The sequence below is a fragment of the Plecotus auritus genome, assembly GCF_963455305.1.
Source record: "Plecotus auritus genome assembly, chromosome: 3".
Lineage (NCBI taxonomy): Eukaryota > Metazoa > Chordata > Mammalia > Chiroptera > Vespertilionidae > Plecotus > Plecotus auritus.
In genome coordinates, this window is record NC_137772.1 from 95743487 (window position 1) to 95763390 (window position 19904).

Sequence of the window (19904 nt, forward strand, 5' to 3'; positions counted from 1 at the left end):
TGAGGTATGATCCTTCTATTCCCACCTTGCTGAGAGTTTTTATCAAGAAAGGGTGTTGGATTTTGTCAAATGCTTTTTCTGCATCAATTGATATGACTATGTGATTTTTATCTCTCAATTTGTTTATGTGATGTATCACATTTATTGATTTGCGAATATTGAACCATCCTTGCATTCCTGGGATAAACCCTACTTGGTCGTGGTGTATGATCTTTCTGATGTACTGCTGGATCCTATTTGCTAGAATTTTGTTGAGGATTTTGGCATCTACATTCATGAGGGATATTGGCCTGTAATTCTCCTTCATTGTGTTGTCTTTATCTGGTTTTGGTATTAGGGTGATGCTGGCTTCATAGAAGGAGCTTGGAAGTGTTCCTTCCTCTTGAATTTTTTGGAATAGCCTGAGGAGGATAGGTTTTAGTTCTTCCTTGAATGTTTGGTAGAACTCTCCTGTGAAGCCGTCTGGCCTCAGGCTTTTGTTTGCCGGAAGCTCTTTGATGACTGCTTCAATTTCTTCCATAGTTACTGGCATGTTGAGCTGTTTAGATTCTTCCTGATGGAGTTTTGGAAAGTTATATTTTTCTAGGAATATGTCCATTTCCTCCAGGTTGTCCAATTTGTTGGAATAGTGTTTTTCGTAGTATTTTTTAACAATCCTTTGTATTTCGGCGGGATCTGTTGTTATTTCACCTCTTTCATTTCTGATCTTGTTTATTTGGGTCCTCTCTCTTTGCTTCTTGGTGAGCCTGGCTAGAGGTTCATCAATCTTGTTTATCCTTTCAAAGAACCAGCTCTTGGTTTTGTTGATCTTTTGTATTGTTTCTTTGGTCTCTATGTCGTTTATCTGTGCTCTGATCTTTATTATTTCCTTCCTTCTGCTTACACTGGGCTTTTCTTGTTGCTCTTTTTCTAACTCTTTGAGTTGTTGGGTTAGGTAATTTATTACCCCTGTTTCTTGTTTTTTGCAGTAGGCTTGTAGAGCTATGAACTTCCCTCTCAAGACTGCTTTCGCTGTGTCCCATAGATTTTGGATTGTAGTGTTTTCATTGTCATTTGTTGTCATGATGTTTTTTATTTCTTCTTTGATCTCTCTGGTAACCCAGTCATGGTTTAATAGCATGCTGTTTAGTCTCCATGTGTTTGATTTCTTTGGGTTGTTTTTATTGTAGTTGATTTCCAGTTTTATGCCACTGTGGTCTGAGAAGATGCTTGATATGATTTCTATCTTCTTGAATTTGAAGAGACTTTGCCTATGTCCCAACATATGGTCTATCTTTGAAAATGACCCATGTGCACTTGAGAAGAATGTATATTCTGTGGCTTTGGGGTGAAATGTTCTGAAGATGTCAATTAATTCCATCTGGTCTAGTGAGTCATTTAGGATTGATGTTTCTTTGCTGATGTTTTGTTTAGAGGATTTGTCCAATGGTGATAGTGGGGTATTAAAGTCTCCTACTATGATTGTATTGCTGTCAATCTCTCCCTTGATATCCTCCAGGAGTTTTTTTTATGTATTTTGGTGCTCCTGTATTGGGTGCATATATGTTTACCAGAGTTATTTCTTCTTGTTGGATTGCTCCCTTTAGTATTATGAAATGGCCTTCCTTATCTCTTGTTATGTCCTTCAGTTTGAGATCTAATTTGTCAGAAATAAGTATTGCTACCCCAGCTTTTTTTTCAGTTCCATTTGCCTGGAAAACCTTTTTCCATCCCTTCACCCTCAGTCTGTGTGCGTCTTTTTTTCTGAGGTGGGTTTCTTGTAGACAGCAGATATATGGGTCGTGTTTTCTTATCCAATCCATTACCCTATGTCTTTTGATTGGGGCATTTAATCCATTTACATTTAAAGTTATTATTGATAGGTACTTATTTGTCTCCATTCCTATTCTTTACCCCTGTGTTACTTCTTCGCTTCCTGTTTCTTTCTTTCTTTTTTTCTTTTTTTTTTTTTTTTACAGCAGACCCTTTAGCATTTCTTGCATTGCTGGTTTGGTGGTAATAAATTCCCTTAGTCCTTTTTTGTCTGTGAAGCTCCTGATTTCACCTTCAATTTTGATTGACAGCCTTGCTGGGTACAGTATTCTTGGATTCAGACCCTTCCTTTGCATGACTTTGTATATTTCATTCCATTCCCTTCTGGCCTGATGAGTTTCTGTTGAGAAATCAGTTGCTAGTCTGATGGGGGTTCCTTTGTATGTAACTTTCTGTCTCTCTCTTGCCGCTTTTAAGATTCTTACTTTGTCGTTGGTGTTTGCCAATTTAATTATAATGTGCCTTGGCGTCGGTCTTTTGGGGTTCATTTTGCTTGGGACTCTGTGAGTTTCTTGGATTTGTGTGGGTTTTTTCTTCCCTATATCAGGGAAATTTTCTGTCATTATTTCTTCAAAGAGGTTTTCTATTCCTTGCTCAGCTTCCTTTCCTTCTGGAACCCCTATTATGCGGATGTTGTTTTGTTTCGTGTTGTCCCAAAGTTCCCTTAGGCTCTCCTCCTGCCTTTTAATTTTTTTTTCTAGAAGTTGCTCTACTTGGGTATTTTTTTCCATCTTGTCTTCTAGCTCACTGATGCGGTCCTCTGCTTCTTCTAGTCTACTCTTGATGCTTTCTATTGAGTTCTTTACAGCAGCGATGTCATTTTTCATTTCTTCTTGGTTCTTCTTCATTTCCTCTTGGTTCTTGCTCATATTGTCGAATTTGTCTTCCATTCTTTTCAGCCACCTTATGACCATTTCTCTGAATTCTTTCTCTGGAAGGTTGCTTGCCTCCATTTCGTTTACTTACTTTTCTGGTGATGCCTGCTTTTCTTTCATATGTGGGCTGCTTCTTTGTCTCCCCATGGTCTCTCTTCTCTGGGTGTCTGGTTATGTAGTTCTCTCTCTCCTGGGTTGATTTAAAGGCACAAACTACAGCACTACCAGGTACAACTCACAAGGCACTGAACAGGAATGTATTCACGATATTAATAACCTCCAATATAGGTGACCACCAGAGAAAGGCAACTTAGGTGATAGGAGAGAAAGAAGAAGAGGAAAAAAGAAAGAAAGAAAGAGAAAAAGAAAAAAGGAGTGTGAAAATGAAATTGGAAAAAGGGAAAGTAAAGAAAAAAAAAGTAAGAGAGACAAGAAAGTGACTAAGAGAGAAAGGGGAACAGACTATATATATTGGGGATAAAACTCCAATAGAATAATCACTAATAACAGCAAATGCCAGCAACATGTGCCTGGGGATTAGTATAAACTACAACACCAACTATTATGGAGTGAGGCAAGGGAAAGCTGAAGCACAAAACAAACAAAAAAATAAACAAAAGAAGAATAAGCAGAACAATCTCACAAAAAAGCATAAAAATTCGATATAATCTACATTCAAGCAAACAACAACAAAAGGACAGAGAGAAGGACAAGTTTATGGATAGCTCAGACAGCGAAGGGAGAGGTGTATGTGGACTTGGAGCAGGGGATTGGAGATTAGATATGTAAGTAGGGTGAAATTTTAACAAGGGGTAAACAGAAAGAATAGGGAAAATCTAAAGCAGTAAAAGGGTAAGATAAACAGGACACTGAAAAGGGGGAGGTTAGGAAGAGAGTGATGGCCTAAAGGTAGAGTTGAGATAGAGTAAAACGATGCTAAAGGAAAGATAAAAATAGAATGTAGAACCCTAATCCCAAAATAAAATGAGGAGAAAATAAAATGACACTTAAAAAAAAAAAAAGATAAAATAGCAGTAGTAATAATACAGATTGAAAATAAAAATGTAATAATTAAAAAGGTAAAGTCAAGTGATGAAAAAAGGAAAAAAAGTTTCTTGATTAATAGATGCAAAAAATGAAAATAAAAAAAATAAAAGGTAAAAATAAAATGTGGAGTAGTGAAGGTCATTCACTTCCTCTGTTTTTCTGTTTGGCACGCCTGTTTCTCAGTCTGGACAATATTGCAGTTCCCTGCGTTCCACTGCTCTTCAGTGTTGTAAGCCAGTCCTGATTTTAAGCAGGCGGTGTGTCTTAATTTCTCATATTCCTTTATTTTTGATTACACAAGAGTCAATTTGTGATTCAGCCCCTGGGTGGCAGTGTTTCTGGATTGACTTCCGGGTCTATCTATGGCCTCTCTAGGCAGTGTTAGAGCCTTCTTTCCCTGTGGCACTCACTACCGGTTTGTGGGAGTGGGCTGCCTCAGAGCTGACTCTCCGATGGTCACTCCCTGCTCCGATCCCCAGGTTCCAGAAAAACAACTTTCCCCTGCAGTCTCCCAGGGTGTCCCCAACTGGGTGATCCTATGTATTGGGCTTAGTAATCAGAAGCAAGAATTTCAAGAGGAAAAAGCCCTGTTGTGCGAACTCCGGGACTGCGCGTAAGCCCAGGCACCCAGGGAACGCAGGGGCTGCGCGTAAGTCTGGACTGCCTGAAATTCTTAGGGTGTCCCTGCACGTCAGATCAAAATGGGTTGCTTTTTAGAGTGCCCTTCTCTTAGCAGCTCTGAGGACCCCTTTCCACAATCACAGATCACGCCAGCCCCTACAGCCACAGATTTTTCTAGGCACAGACTTCCCTGGTCCTCCAGCTCCCGCAAAACGCGCGTTCCTCTCTCGTGCTGGGACCAGAGACCTCACCTTATTCCAGGCGAAATCTGACCTTTCCGTGGTGGAGTGTAGAGCTCCTCTGAACCCGTGTGTTTGCGCCAATTGGGGAGCGTTGTTCTGGGGCTCGCAGTCGTTCCTTGGGTGCCGCAGTTGTGGATTCTCAGGCTTCCAATAAGCTCCACTTTCCGGATCAAGATGGCGCAGACTCCGCGTCCAAGCCAGCAGCTCTGGGAGGGGACCCAGCCGCAGTTGGTGCTGCCAGGTCAGGGGAACCCCGTTTAGCAGTCCCCCACCTCCTTCTGGAATTCAGCTGTCTCCCAGCCAGCCAACAAACACTCCTTGTGCAACCCTCAGCTGTTCTTTCTTTCTGCTCCGGGACAAGGCTCGGAACACGTCTGTCTATTCCGCCGCCATTATTCCCTCCCCTCTATTCCCATTTTACTAAGAGTTTTTATCATAAATGGATGCTGCATTTTGTCAAGTGCTTTGCATGTATTGATATGATCATATTTTTATCTTCCATTTTTATGTGGTATATCATATTAATTAATTGGCTGATATTAAACCCACCTTGCATTCCAGGAATAAATCCCACTTGATTGTGGTATATGATCTTTTTAATGTATATCTGAATTCAATTTGCCAATATTATGTTGAGGATTTTTGCATCTATGTTCATTGGGGATTTAAATCTATAATTTTCTTTCTTTCTAAAGTCTTATGGTTTTGGAATCAGAGTAATGCTGGCCTCTTAAAATGATTGGGAGCCTGTAGTCCTCATGAATTTTTTGAATAGTTTGAGGAGAGTTGTTAATTATTATTTGAATGTTTGGTAAAATTGCCTGGCTAATGTTCAGTGGTTGAGCATCAATCCATGAACCAGGAGGTCAGGGTTCCATTCCTGGTCAGGACACATGCCTGGGTTTCAAGCCAGATCCCTAGTGAGGGGTGTGCAGGAGGCAGCCAGTCACTAATTCTTTCTCATCATTGATGTTTCTCTCTCTCCCTCTTCTTTCCTCTCTCAGAAATAAATTTAAAAAAAATTTTTTTTAATTTATCTGTGAAGTCATCTAGTCTATGACTTTTATTTATTGGGAGTTTTTTTTTTTTTTTTTACTGATTTGATTTCATTGGTAGTAATTGGTCTGTTCAGATTTTCCGTTTCTTCTTTTTTTAAAGTTTATCTTTGTTAAAACTATTACAGATGTCCACTTTTCCCCACATTGACCCCTTCACTCCAAACCCCCCAGGCCTACTGCACTCTTTTCTGTGTCCATGGGTTATGCATATATGCATAAAAGTTTTTTAGTTGATCACTTTCCACCCACCCTCTGCTGTCTTCCCTCTGAGATTCCACAGTTTCTGGATCGTTTTATTCATCGATTTATTTTGTTCATTAGATTCCACATATGAGTGAGATCATGTGATACTTGTCTTTCTCTGACTGGCTTATTTCACTTAGCATGATACTCTCCAGGTCCCTCCATGCTGTCTCAAAGGGTAAGAAATCCTTCTTTTTTTACTGCTGCACAGTACTCCATTGTGTAAATGTACCACAGTTTTTTTAATCTATTCATCTACTAATGGGCACTTGGGCTGCTCCCAAATCTTAGCTATTGTAAATAGCACTGCTATAAACATAGGGGTGCATATGTTCTTTCTGATTGGTGTTTCAGGATTCTTAGAATGTTTTCCTAGAAGTGGGATCACTGGGTCAAATGGCAGTTCCATCTTTAATTTTTTTAGGAAACTATACTGTCTTCCACAGTGGTTGCACCAGTCTGTATTCCCACCTACAGTATACTAGGGTTCTCCTTTCTCCACATCCTCACCAGCACTTGTGATTCATGTTGTTCATGGTCACCATTATGGGAGGTGTAAGATGATACCTAATTGTCCTTTTAATTCGCATTGCTCTGATAATTAGTGACTTAGAGCATTTTTTCATGTGTCTCTTGGCCATCTGTATGCCCTCCTTTTTGTTTTTAAATCTTTATTGTTGAGAATATTACAGATGTGCCCCTTGTTTTCTTCCTTTGCCCCCCACCACCTGGTTTCCATCCCACCCCAGGTCTTCACCATCTTATTGTCTGTGTCCATAGGTTATGCATATATGTATATGAAGTTCCTTGGTTAATCTCTTACCTCCCTCCCCCACACTCCTTCCCTCTGAGATTCGTCAGTCTGTTCCATGTTTCCATGACTCTAGTTCTATTTTATTCATCAGTTTATTTTGTTCATTGGATTCCTTGTTCATTTTTTATTTTAGATTTAATTATTGATAGATATGTATTTTATTCATATTTTTATCTCTTCTTCTTCTTCAACTGCTTTTCTGTTGCTACTTTTAAAATTCTCTCTTTGTCTTTAACCTGTGGCATTTTAATTATGATGTGTCTTGGTGTGGGCCTCTTTATGTTCCTCTTGTTTGGGACTCTGCATGCTTCCTGAACTTGTTAATCTATTTCTTTCACCAGGTAGGGGAAGTTTTCTGTCATTATTTCTTCAAATAGGTTTTCAATATCTTGCTCTGTCTCTTCTCCTTCTGGCACACCCATAATGCAAATGTTGATACACTTGAAGTTGTTCCCAAGGCTCCTTACACTATCTTCATATTTTTGGATTATTATTATTATTTTTTTTTTCTCTTCTGCTTAGGTGTTTTTTGCTTCCTCATATTCCAAACCCTTTATTTGATTCTCAGACTCTTCTACTCTACTAGTGAATCCCTATAAGTCATTCTTTATTTCAGTTAGTGTATCCTTCATTTCTGACTGGTTTTTTTCTATGTCATTGATGTTCTCACTAAGTTCCTTGAAGTTGTCACTAAGTTCCTTGAAGCTCTCATTAAGATCCTTGAGCAATCTTATAACCATTGTTTTGAACTTTGTATCTAGTAGTTTGCTTGCTTCCATTCCATTTAGTTCTTTTTCTGGAGATTTTTTCTGTTCTTTCATTTGTAACATGTTTCTTTGTCTCTGCATTTTGATTACTTCCTAATGTTTGTTTCTATGTATTAGGTAGAGCTGCTATGTCTCCTGGAATTGGTAGAGTGGCCTTGTATAGTAGGTGTCCTGTAGGTCCCAGTGGCTCAGCCTCCCCAGTCACCTGAGCTGGGGCACTCACTCTAGGTGCACCTCTGTGTGGGCTGTGTGCACAGTCATGTTGTAGTTGAGCCTTGATTGCTGTTGGCGTCACTGAGAGAAATTGACCTCTAGACCAATTGGCAATGGGATCCCTTTTTGATTTCTTTTGCTGTGCAGAAGCTTTTAGTTTGATGTAATCCCATTTGTTTATTTTTTCCTTTGTTTCCCTTGCCCTTGGATATGTATCGGCAAACATATGGCTATGATAGATACGTGAGATTTTGCTGCCTATGGTTTCTTCTAGGATTTTTATTATTTCGTGACTTACATTTAAATCTTTTATCCATTTTGAGTTTATTCTTGAGTATATTGTACCTGTCCAGTTTCCCCCTCACCATTTATTGAAGAGATTGTCTTTACTCCATTGTATCCTCTTGCCTCCTTTGTCAAATATTAATTGAGCATAATGGCTTGGGTTGATTTCTGGGTTCTCTGTTCTATTCCACTGATCTATATGCCTGTTCTCGTGCCAGTAGCGGGCTGTTTTGATTACAGTGGCTTTGTAGTATAATTTGATATCTAGTATTGTGATCCCTCCAACTTTGTGCTTCTTTCTCAATATTGCTGCATCTATTCAGGGTCTTGTGCAAATTAGATAGGGGAGTGTCTCAGGAAGTCAGGGTAGAGCTAGTGGAGTTCAACTGGCTAATGTAGATTCAGCTTAGGCTGTGTGCAGGGCGGGCTCAAAATAGGAAGAGTGGCGGTCGTCCCTCCAGCCCTTGCCCTGAAGTCATACAACTAACTTTCTCCCTGTATATCTGTGGCACTCCCCAATATACTGCCCCTTCGTGAAGCCCAAGTTTAGTGCCCTGTGAGTGAGTGAGAGTTTGTGCATTGGCCCTTTAAGAGGACAGCTTTCCATCTCCCTCAAAGAATGGAATCCCTGCTGATTTTCACAGCCAGATGTTATGTGAGCTACTCTTCTGGCACTGGTGTTCCAGGATAGGGACCTGGTGTGGGGCTGAAGCCCCTTGCTTCTAAGGGGGGACCTCTGCAGCTGAAATATCCCTTCAGATTCTCAATCACCACAGATGGGTGCAGGGCCAGCCTGTTTTGCGTCTCTACCCTTCCTACCCGTCTCTATGTGGCTTCTGCTTTATATCCCTAGTTATAGGATTTCTGTTCAGCTCTTCTTCAGGTGATTATACAGATTGACTGTTCTATGATTTGGTTGTAATTTTGATGTGGTCATGAGAGAAAGTGAGTGCAGCATCTACCTATTCCACCATTTGGGCCAAAACCTAAAAGACCCCTGATTTCTAAAGTGCCTTTCAAGTTTTGCTTTCAAATTTAGACTTAAATGTATTTTGCACAAGCAATGCTAGCACTATAGTTTTTAATTTGTGGCATTTCTTTATTAGCTAGATGCTACTTGCCACTGACTTTAAAATTCTAGCTTGGAGAAATTATTTGGGTAAAGAAAATTTTTTTAATCCTACTAATACCAAGGTTTTGTGTTTCAGGTCTGACTACAGCCACATATCCTCCACCAGCAGTAAGTATGGTTTCAATGCCCTTCAGAATTGTTTTCACGGTCCCTCGGGAGTCAGTCCCATCTATGCATGTAGAGAAGGTCATCTGTGTGACCCTTGTTTTAATAGTAGGACTTACCAAAGGTATTCTTAACAATAATACATCCTCTAACTCTAGAAGTGGAGACTTTCTCTGGAGAATTTGTTTTTTTCTTGGTTGCAGGACTAGATATGCCACTACTTTCCCTATGGCAGTGGTCGGCAAACTGCGGTTCGCGAGCCACATGCAGCTCGCGAGCCGCGGTTTGCTGCTCTGTTGACTAATGAGTTTGCCGACCACTGCCCTATGGGAATTCAGCCTGGAGGAACTAGCTCAGGCTTTATTAGCACAAATGCTTCTAAAACATCTCTGAGGAATCTGAGGCAACCCATTCATTTAACAAACATTTATCGAATACCTGCTCAGAGCACATTTATTGGATCCAGGGGGTGGCCCCAACTCATCTGTTGGGCAAATTTCCTCAGATATCATAATTATTATATATGGTTAAAAAATGATTGGGACTTTGTCTATAAATACATTCTGAGTATAGAAAAAGTTGCCTCTGTATTAAATATTAAATCATAAGTGTGAATCTATTCATAGGAAATTAGGCCTTGAACAATTTACAGTGATTAAGATCACTGTATAAAAGACCATAGTCATTCAGACTGATTAAACACTTATTTTAAAATAACAAAAAGGATGTTTTATGGTAAAATCCTGATCTTTTTAATCAGGACAAAACAGTTCAGTATTTATTATCTCACTATCCGGTTAAGCTCTCGATTCTAAATAGTTCCCAACTGAAAACACACTTAATTGGGTTATTCTTTTTACTGATGTTCTGGCTTAGCTTTCCTTTGCAATAAGAGACTGTGCAGAAAGCTGTATATCTGAAATTATATTTAGTGTCAAGTTATATTAGTTATTAGCATGGATACAAGGAGCAATTTTTGATTGTTTCAGCCAACTGGAGACTCAGAATTGCCCCTTAGTTATTAAGAACCATTAGTAATAATGAGAATAATGCTTTGGTGATTTGCATTTACTCCCTGAAGCTTTTGCATTCCTAACATCAGAGAATGCTCTCTTGAACTCTCAGAGACTATATTTTTTTAAAGAATGGTTTGTATAAAACACTTGCCCAAAGCCTTTTCTCAATTCATAGCTCTCAAATCAGTCCTCTGGGTCACAACAAAGCACCTCTCTTGTTAGGGAAACAGGTAATTTGTTTTGGGATGTTTTCCTCTCCGTTATTTTTATTGCGATCTCTGAGCTGAAATTTCTCTTAGTGCAACTGGGATCAATAGCCTTTTATTAATCTTTCTTTTCTCTTTAAATATTCCATTATTTCACTCTCTCAATGTCAGGGCTCCTTGACAAGTGAGGATGTATATTTATGTGTTTCATATTTTAGTTAGGACATGTATCTGGCTACAGATAATAGAGGAAAACAAAGCCTTGAATAAATAGGCGTTTGTTTTCCTCTAACATTAAAAATAAAGAAGTCCAGAGGATGCGGTGCCGGTGTGGTATAGAAGCTCCTTCAATCATTATTCTACACCATCCTTAACTTTTGGCTTCCATCCTCAGGATTGCCTCAGTCACAAAACGGCTGCCTCTAGTATAGCCATCACATCCTTGTTCTGGGCAGGAAGAAGGGGTGAGTGCATACAAGTAGCCCCTGGCTGTTTTTGCCCAGTATGTGGCCTGGCCTGCATTTCCTCCCAGCCAGGAACATAAATCCTGGCCAGACCCATACTCAGAAGGCCCCTTAAGCAGTCAGTGAAAGATAATAGAGTGGACCCTTTCCAAAAAGAAAAAAAAAATTTAAGTCTACAGTTTTAAATCTATCCTTTAAAACATAAGTTCAACAGAGCTGCAATAATAAAAAGTTCCTTCCAAGTAGATTTAAAACATAGCATTTCTCACCCTGGCCAGTGTAGCTCAGTTGGTTAGAGTATCGTCTCGTACACCAAAAGGTTTGATTTCCTTCCCATCAGGGCACATACCTACCCTGTTTCCCCGAAAATAAGACAGTGTCTTATATTAATTTTTGCCCCCAAAGACACGCTAGGTCTTATTTTCAGGGGATGTCTTATTTTTCCATGAAGAAGAATACGGTACACATTTATTGTTAAATGAAAATAAAGGAAATTTATTACCTGTATACGGTACGGTAGTACAGTAGTTGTCAACACAAACCAGACAAACTGTGAATCCTACAGTATCAAGAATTTACTCATTTATTCAATGACAATCATGTCATCATCTTCTGGAACATCATCATAACAATCCAATTCCTGAATTTCCTGGTGAATTTCTTGTGACTCCATTTCTTTCAGAAACAGTGGACCAAATCTCTCATGTTTAGCAATAGCACTGTCTTTAAATGAGTACTTCTTGTCAAGGTAGCCTGCTCGCAGTGCATTTGCAATGCAACTGTCAGTGATTTTCTCCCATGAATTCTTCACCCAAGTCACAACTTCTTGCAGTTTAGGTTTCACAAAGTTTCCATGCTGATTTCTCTCCATTCTATTTTCAATGTAGTCATTATTTTCCATGTGCAAGTTGTCTTTGAATGGCTTGTTTATTGCAATATCAAGAGTCTGGAGATAGGCCGTCATTCCTGCGGGAATCATTATCTGATCTATTTTTCTTTCGTGAAGAAATGTCTTCATGTCTTTAGCGCGGTGAGTGCTGGCTGCATCCCAGACTAGCAGACCTCTTTGGCTCCCTCGCATAACAAGCGGCAGCATTAAATCGACCCACTTCCTTATAACTGCTTGTGTGGCCCAGGCCTTTTCAGTTTCAAGAATAAAAACGCCCAAAACACGTTCAATCTTTTCCTTCTTGCCCTTAGAAATGATTAAAGGTGGGATTTTAGTGCCATCCAGACGAATTGCCAAAATACAGGAAACACGTGCACTTTCGTAAGCAGTGGAGGGAATGTACGCCAAGGAGGCACCCCGCTGTTCAATTGTTGTTTGAGATGATTGGCCCATAAACACTGCAGTTTCATCCATAGCAATCATGTTGGAAAGATTGTATTTAGAGAAGTCAGCATCATCAATAAAGGACTTGAATGCAAGTGCTCGTTTAATAACTTGAGTATCTTCCAACCTAAACAATGTTGTAGATCTTCTTAAAGACAGTTCACTTCGCTGAAGGAAATTATCCAGCCAGTGTTGTGATGCTTTGAAGTCTTCGGGGGCTATGTCAAACTGTGGTGCCATTGCAAGGGCAAATTCTTGAATCTGAGCCCTATTCACAACCAAAGCCTTTGCTCTCCTGTCAACAACCCATTCACAGATCAGGTCTTCCAGCTTGGAAAATAATGGTTGCTGACCTGATCCACACTTGCGCTTTTTAGCATTTCCCTTGTCCACTTGTTCAATGAGGTTACCATACTCTGCTCGCCATTTTCGGACCAATTGGATACTCAACATCTTCTCTTTGCAGAAAGCAGTAAGATTTTGGCCCCAATAGTCTTCCACGATTTCTTTCTTGTACTCCACGGAGTAGCTTTTTCTTTTTGCGCTCATTTCTAGGGGTAAAAAAAAAAGGATTTGGGGTATCAAGGTGCGGGGAGGGGGATCACTCAAAATGACACAGGGGGGATCAGAGGGGGGATTACCATTTTAGTAACACCTTTTGATCCTCCTGTGTCATTTTGATTGCCCCCTCTGATACTCCTGTGTCATTTTAAGTGATCCCCCTCCCCCCACCCCTGTGCCACTGAATACCTTCACCAGTATCCCCCCTACCCCTTTATCAGACATTTACCCCCTGGGGCCTGCCTGGGGACTGTCACTGGGCTTGCTGGGGCCTGGATCTGGGCTGGAGCAGGGTCTGCCACTGACTGAGAACCTTCAGTCATCATAAAGGCGGCCGCGAGCATCAGGTAGTGTCACCAGAGACAGACCAGCACTCACCACCTTCGCCGCGTCCCGTCCACTCTAATCCTCCTGTTCTTCTACACGCATCTGTGAAAGTCTTCTCCTCTCTCCCGCCCTGCGCTCACCGCTCACTCCGACCTCCGCTCCGCCTCCACACAGCAGTGACGTCAGGACTCTGGGTAACGTCACTGGTTGCTAGACGCCAGTTGGGGCGGCCCTAGCGACCAGTTTACGGTAAATTAATTTTCATTCTGAGACAGAGCCTTGGGCCTTATTTTCGGGGGGATGCCTTATATTTCACTCAGAAGGAAACCTGTAAGTAGGTCTTATTTTCGGAGGATGTTTTTTTTTTCGGGGAAACACGGTAGGTTGTGAGTTCGATCCCTGGAGGCAACCGATTGATGTTTCTCTCACATTGATGTTTCTCTCTCTCTCCATTCCTCTCTCTAAAAATCAATAAACACACATAGCATTTCTCCACAAACTATATAATCACACTCAGATGACTAAATAGGGAGAAAATTAATATGTTTAGTATCTATCCTGAATGTTTCCGTTCCAGGGTCACTTTCCCTTCACAGCTGACTTGGTGCCTGTGCCCTGTGTGACCAGTTCCCACTTGTCAGTCCTGTGAGCAGCTCCTGCATCTCATTGTCATTCCACTGTCCCCAGTCAGCCTCTCTCCACCCAATGGCTTGTTTCTGGATAATTCCTGATTCCTGACTGGGATTTGAGCATTGGTTCTGACCATTCACTGTTAAGAAATGAATTTTTCTGTGTCTGCAAGTGGTTCTTACTCAATATTCCCATGATTCCTTTCCCCATTTGTTCCTGAGGTCACAGGGACATAAATGCTTCCTTGGGGAGAGCTAGGGATAGAGTCTGTGTCCCCACAGTTGGTTTTCGTCCTTACCAGAATTGTCAGAAAAGCTTCGTCCAGTAACACCAGTCACTCTTTAGTCGTCTTTTGCTTCAGAATGCAGGGGCTGCTTCCTCATGCTGCCTGCCCCTGGTGGGAAAAGAAGAGAGATCATCACCAAGACAAAGTACAAGAGCAGAGGTGTAGATTTCAGTGTCCTAGGTCTTAGTCCTGGCTCCACCCTGAGTGAGCAGTGTGCTCTCAGACAAGTCAGTTACCTTCTCTGGGCATCTGTTTTCTCCTCTGTGGAATGAGGCTAGATGCCCTCTATGGACAGTTTCAGAAGCTCCAGGATGCTAAGATGTGAATGTCTTAGAAACTCCTCTAAACAGAGAGAAAGAAGAAGAGGAGGGAAGGAGTCAAGAATCGAGGAATCTGTACCTTTTTTCTTTGACCCTGAATAGAGTCTAGGATGTGCACTCTCTCCGATGGCCCTTAGCATTAATATCAAATTGAGGGGCTGTTTAGACTGAACCTGACCTTCTGTACTGTGAGTTGCTTGTAGTTGGTAGCAGTAGAGACATTATGGTGAGGGGCGGTTGCTGCTTTTTAATCCCCCTCCCCTAGAAAAAAATGGACAAGGTATAGGGTTGGGAGGGCACATGGAGAGCCAGGCATCCTGTTTTTCCTCAACCTCATGGATCATGGAATTGCATTACTACTGACTGTGTCTGATTTCACTTCCAACTCGGGGTTGGGGAAGTGGCTGAGGGGGCTTCTTTAATGGATGATTTGTTTTTGTGGGGGTGAATTTTTTTCTAGTTGCAACTGGTCCATTTGCCTTTTTAGATTGATGGGGCAGGCAGGTTTTTCCTTTATGCTTCCTGCAAAACTAAACACACCGTTAGCCCTCAGGAGATCTCAATAAATCATATTTCCCAAGGAAGACGAATTTAATTTAAACTCAGAATTTTAGATTGTTTGTCCAGAATCCTGGTAAGAAGATCATGAAGCCACTATGTACACTTTGCATTCTTTTTTTTTTTTTAGTGATTTAAATAAAAAGGGGAAGTTTTATAAACAGGATAAAAGGAAAAAAATAATTATGCCAGGGGAATAAAATCAACAGTGCCACATAATGCTAATGAAACTACTATCACGTATGACTGACTATTTACATTCAAATAAAGATTGTAATCATACTTGGAGAACTACTCTTAGAAGATGTTGGGAGCTTTAAAATGGTATTTTTAGGAGAGTATAACATTTCTTGAGTCTCTCTAGCCCCAGAGTGATGCCAATAGAAGTGGTCAAAGAATGAATGAGTTCTCTCTATTTGAGACTGCTCTCTATTTGCCCTCCTCATGTATGCCCTAAAACTGTTCCATCTCAAAACTCAGCTTAGTCATTAACCGTACCTGGCCCTTATGAACTTTGGTGCCAGCAGGTATGCCTTGCAGTTTTGTATCCCTTCATACTTTTCAAAGCACAAATGATAAAAAAAATCAGTTGAAGTGGCATAGGGCCCTTGTCATTGCCCTGGGAAATTCTCCCAGCCTGAAACTGTAGAGAAATGGCCATGAAGAGTGTGTTCTGTGGATTTGAATTCAGGAGCACCTACCAACCTGTGCCAGAAGGACACACAACATGCTGTGTGGGAGTCCCTGAATCTTCTTTAACCTGCTCAAGCTCAGATTCCTGCTTTTCTATTTTTTTTTTTAAGAAAGTTGGCTTTTTTTTGGGGGGGGGGAGGCGGCGTTCAGGAACTCGTGGTGGGGCAGGCCCACCTACTCTTCACCATCACGGGCTTCTAGCCTCCCCGGATGGCACTGGCTCTGGGGATGGAGGCCGAGTGCAGGTGACAGCGGTACTTGATCTTGCGGATCGTGTGCAGGATGCTGCCTAGGGTGGCTGGCACCCTGGTTGATGGTGCTTTGCATTAGGAGGTGGCGGCTTTCACTGGCCCATTTCTGCTTCATGACAACCGCCACACCTTGGCTTCTGGCCGCCGGCTCCATGCCCACAGTCTTTCGAGGAAGGAGTTGCGGGCCTTCAGATGATTGGGTTCCGTGTGTACTCGGGTTGTTCCTCTTGATCTCGAAACTGGAGCAGCTCTGAATGACCATCCACTGCAGGTGGGCGGGCACGTGGGCGGCAGCTCCTCTCGCTGCTGTGGCCGAGGACAGAAAGCCCACCTTCCTGTTCCCCCCTAGCTTTCTTTTCCTTGTTTCTTGGCCTGTCTTTCCAGTGACTCAAGTGGCTTCTTCATTTTTTGCCTACTTCTCCCTGCTGGCCCCGAGCTTCCACAGTCCAGAAGTCCAGTGGAGTTCTGTCCCTTCCTTGTTCTTAGGGTCAGCGACCTACCTTTGAGGGCAGCCCAGACTAGGTCCAGCTGGACACACTCTAATATCGAGGTTAAAAGGGTTAGGTGACTTTCAAATAGGAAAGACAGGTGTCTTGGTTAATTATAAGGCCCTGTAGCTGGTCAGAGCCACCATAGGGACTTGTCAGTTCTGCCTTGCTGTCTGTCTGGGAGAACCTCATTGCTTCCTGAAGCTGCCTTTTTTAACAGACATATCTTTCCACATACATGCTGTCTTCTCCCTTTCATTTCTCAGTAGTTTCATCATTTCCTTGCAGTTTCAGGATACTGAAGAAAAATATGTCTTGGTTGTATCTTTGGCCACATCTGTGCTTCCCCTCAGCATGGAGGAAAAGATAAGCCCTTGTGATTTAATTTATAAACAAATGTAAGGAGTTTTAAAAGCAGCACATTGAAAAGATATGATCACATACTGAAGAATATGACTGATGGGGAATATTTGAATATATATGATCTGTGTCTCAATATCTAAGAGCTAAATTCAGATTTGGGATAATGAAATAATATTTTCTTTCTGTTTTTATTAGAGGAGATGATACTTTATTGACAGATATTATTCATTTTAGAGCCAGTATTATCATGTCACTAAAAAAGGAAGATCAGGCCTGGCCAGTGTTGCTCAGTGGTTGAGCGTCAACCTGTGAAACAGGAGGTCACGGTTTGATTCCCGGTCAGGGCACATGCCCGGGTTGCAGGCTCGATCCCCAGTGTGCAGGAGGCAGCTGATCAATGATTCTCTCTCATGATTGATGTTACTATCTCTCTCTACTTCTCCCTTCCTCTCTGAAATAAAAAAAAAATTTTTTAAAGGAAGATCAGTATTTTGGAAGAGGTGGTAGTAGCCAATTAAACTTTGATCCACTTGTAAACTTCATAGTTTACACTTTATTCTTCTGTGTACAGTACCTTCCTCATTATGATTTTTAGGGCAAATACTCTTTCAGAGTCTTACTCCATAAGATTTAGCAAAACTCAAGTCTATTCATTAACCCTTATGAAGAATAATTTTAGCCATTGAGCATGCTTAATTTTGCGATTAGCACATAGTTGGCAACTTAGAATATAGCCTTGTAAACAAAGGTAGCTATGGATAGTAATACAGTCTTTAGGGACAGACTAGACAAGTATTTTAAGTATCTCAGTTCAGGTCCATCACTACTTATATTTTCTACTTCCTCAGTTTTCAAAGGGCTTATTAGTAATACTAACGATGTTGTTTGATATACTCTTGTAAACCCAACAGGCAACATTAAGCAAAGCAAAACATCAGGGAAATGGTATACTTATTTCCAAATGGAGGAAAATTTAGGATTTTGAATTTCCACTCCACCACTCGAGCTGGGAGCACTTGAGTGTGCAACTTCCAGGAAATGAACCCCAAATAAGAACTATTTCCATTTTTGTTATGTTTAATATCATGTTTGGCACAACAGTCATGTTCACATACAGAACTGTTCTCAAAAAAGATTCAGGGTGACTGTGGCACAGCTGGAATGACCCTGCAACCCTAGCAGGCTCTTCAGGATCAGCCTTGTGTGGGATGATGTTGTCACGGACCTTCTTGATGTGCAGCCATAACTGCAGAGATCCATCACAAACCACTAAGATGTTGTACATGTGTATGGATCAACCTGATTTCCTTGTCCGATCTGTCCTCCTTTGTGTATATCAAACAACATCTGCCTTCCAAAGAGACTGTAGGATTAAAGTTTTTACTCAGAAGTACCTTTCCCATTCCCTGGCAGGGGGCTTATGGTACACCTACAGCTGCTGCTCCTTTGGCTGTGTGGGGAAGAACTCTTAGGGCTGCTTCCCTCCTCCTCGGAATGCTCTGGCCTTGTTCCAGCTTTCCCTAACCATGGAGAGACGGCCCTGCTGTCAGTGTCTCTTCCCATGCTCCTAATCATTGAAGCTTTCTGTGGCAAGTAAGGCTTCAGGTTTGAGACTGGTATTCCTGGACCTTCCTCTTAGTGCTGGAGCCATTTAGCTTATAGCTTACAGGTGACACTAATAAAAAGTCCTGAGAGTGTTATTTTGGGTAGGTCTGGGAGGGCTAGTCACAGCCTGAGAACCACAAAATATCAACTGGTGCAAGTTGGGGTACCTGCTCACTCCACATTTCGTCAGCTGCCCGGAAAAGGCACTCCCAGCCTGATAGAGCACATAAAGCTGCTACTGGAAAACTTGCTACTCAGTGTGATCCAGGGACCACCGCATAAACATCAGCCTGGAGCTTGGTAGAAATGCAGGTCCCCAGCCCTGCTCAACACCTCCTGAGTCAGGTGAGCTGCTTGTGCTGCAGTTTTGAGGAGTAAAATTGCTCTTAAATCATCCCTAGTAGATGAGGTTCATCCAGATTTTATACTTTTAGAGTTTAATTTTCAATGGTGTAATTTGTAAACTCTAGGATTTGGATAATGTCTAGAGGAAAAATATATTCACTTGATAAATATTTAAATTGTTCTATTAATAATTTAAAAGAAGAAAATTGTGGTTTATCTTAAAACATGGCAATTGTCCTTTATCAGGCAAGCTAGAGGTATTTGTTCGTTTGGGGCTTTTTTGAGAAGAGGTGTCAGCCTTATGTATAAGATCATGGAAGTAGCAAATGAAACCTCTCATGGAAGTAGCAAATGAAACCTCTGAGATGAATGAAACTACTGAAGCTGAAAGTGTAAGTGCATGTAGACTTGGTGGTTTGGGTTTATAGGTTCAGAATCCTCTGAATGGGAACTTGAAAAACTAAAATATATTGCTGTTTCATAGTTGATAAGAAAAAAGCAATAACCAAAGATACGCATCAGGAAATCAAAGGCTGTGCAAGCATACCACACGGACAACTCCTTCGATGCTTTGCTGCTGTTTCAAAAAAATATATGGTGTAGTCCTTCTAGCTTTAAAGATGGGATTTCATTGTGTGACTTCAACTACATAGAGGGTGTCGATTTCTATCCAGGATATGAAAGAGAAATGAAGGCAGATTTCTTAGACCATATTTTCCCTGAGCAGCTTAAGTGACATGGTCTACCAGGGTTGTAAGGACTCCCCAGAGAGGAACAAAAGCGAGAAGCTGCCACGGCGTATTCCCCTGACAAGCCTGGTTTTTTCTCAATTTCAAATAATAATTATTATCCAAACAATGTATGCTCAATATAGAAAAATCAGAAAATACAGATTAGCAAAAATAAGAAAACTCAGAATCCTACCATCCAGAAAGAACCAGTATTTATAATTTGGTGTCTACCTTTATAGGCTTGTTTTTTCTGAGTATCTATAGTCATATAGACATATATTATTATAAAAATATGGTATGGTAAAGTTTTATAATCTAACTTTCTCTTTTTTAACTAAGTATATTGTGAACATCTTTATGTATCAGTAACTTCTGTAGTAGTTTGAATATCTCAGTACTGCATTAAGATCTTTCTGCACCAGACTTTATTCACCAGTGCCCTATTGTTGGTCCTATAGGTTATGTTCATTTTTTCACTATTAATAAACAGCATTGCCAGGAATATCTTTGTAC

At 41.0% G+C, this 19904-nt stretch overlaps 1 protein-coding gene across 3 annotated transcripts in view; it reads left to right on the forward strand.

Annotated features, from left to right (window-relative positions):
* Positions 1–19904, forward strand: part of FAM124A (family with sequence similarity 124 member A) — a 111158-nt gene that overhangs the window by 15801 nt on the left and 75453 nt on the right. For 2 of the 3 annotated variants that reach the window (XM_080659551.1, XM_080659553.1), the window contains exon 2: positions 9186–9217. The exons of the other annotated variant lie outside the window; for it this stretch is intronic. In XM_080659551.1, coding sequence (XP_080515677.1) covers positions 9186–9217 — 32 coding nt within the window. The remainder of the gene's footprint in view (positions 1–9185; positions 9218–19904) is intronic. 3 annotated transcript variants of the gene reach the window in all.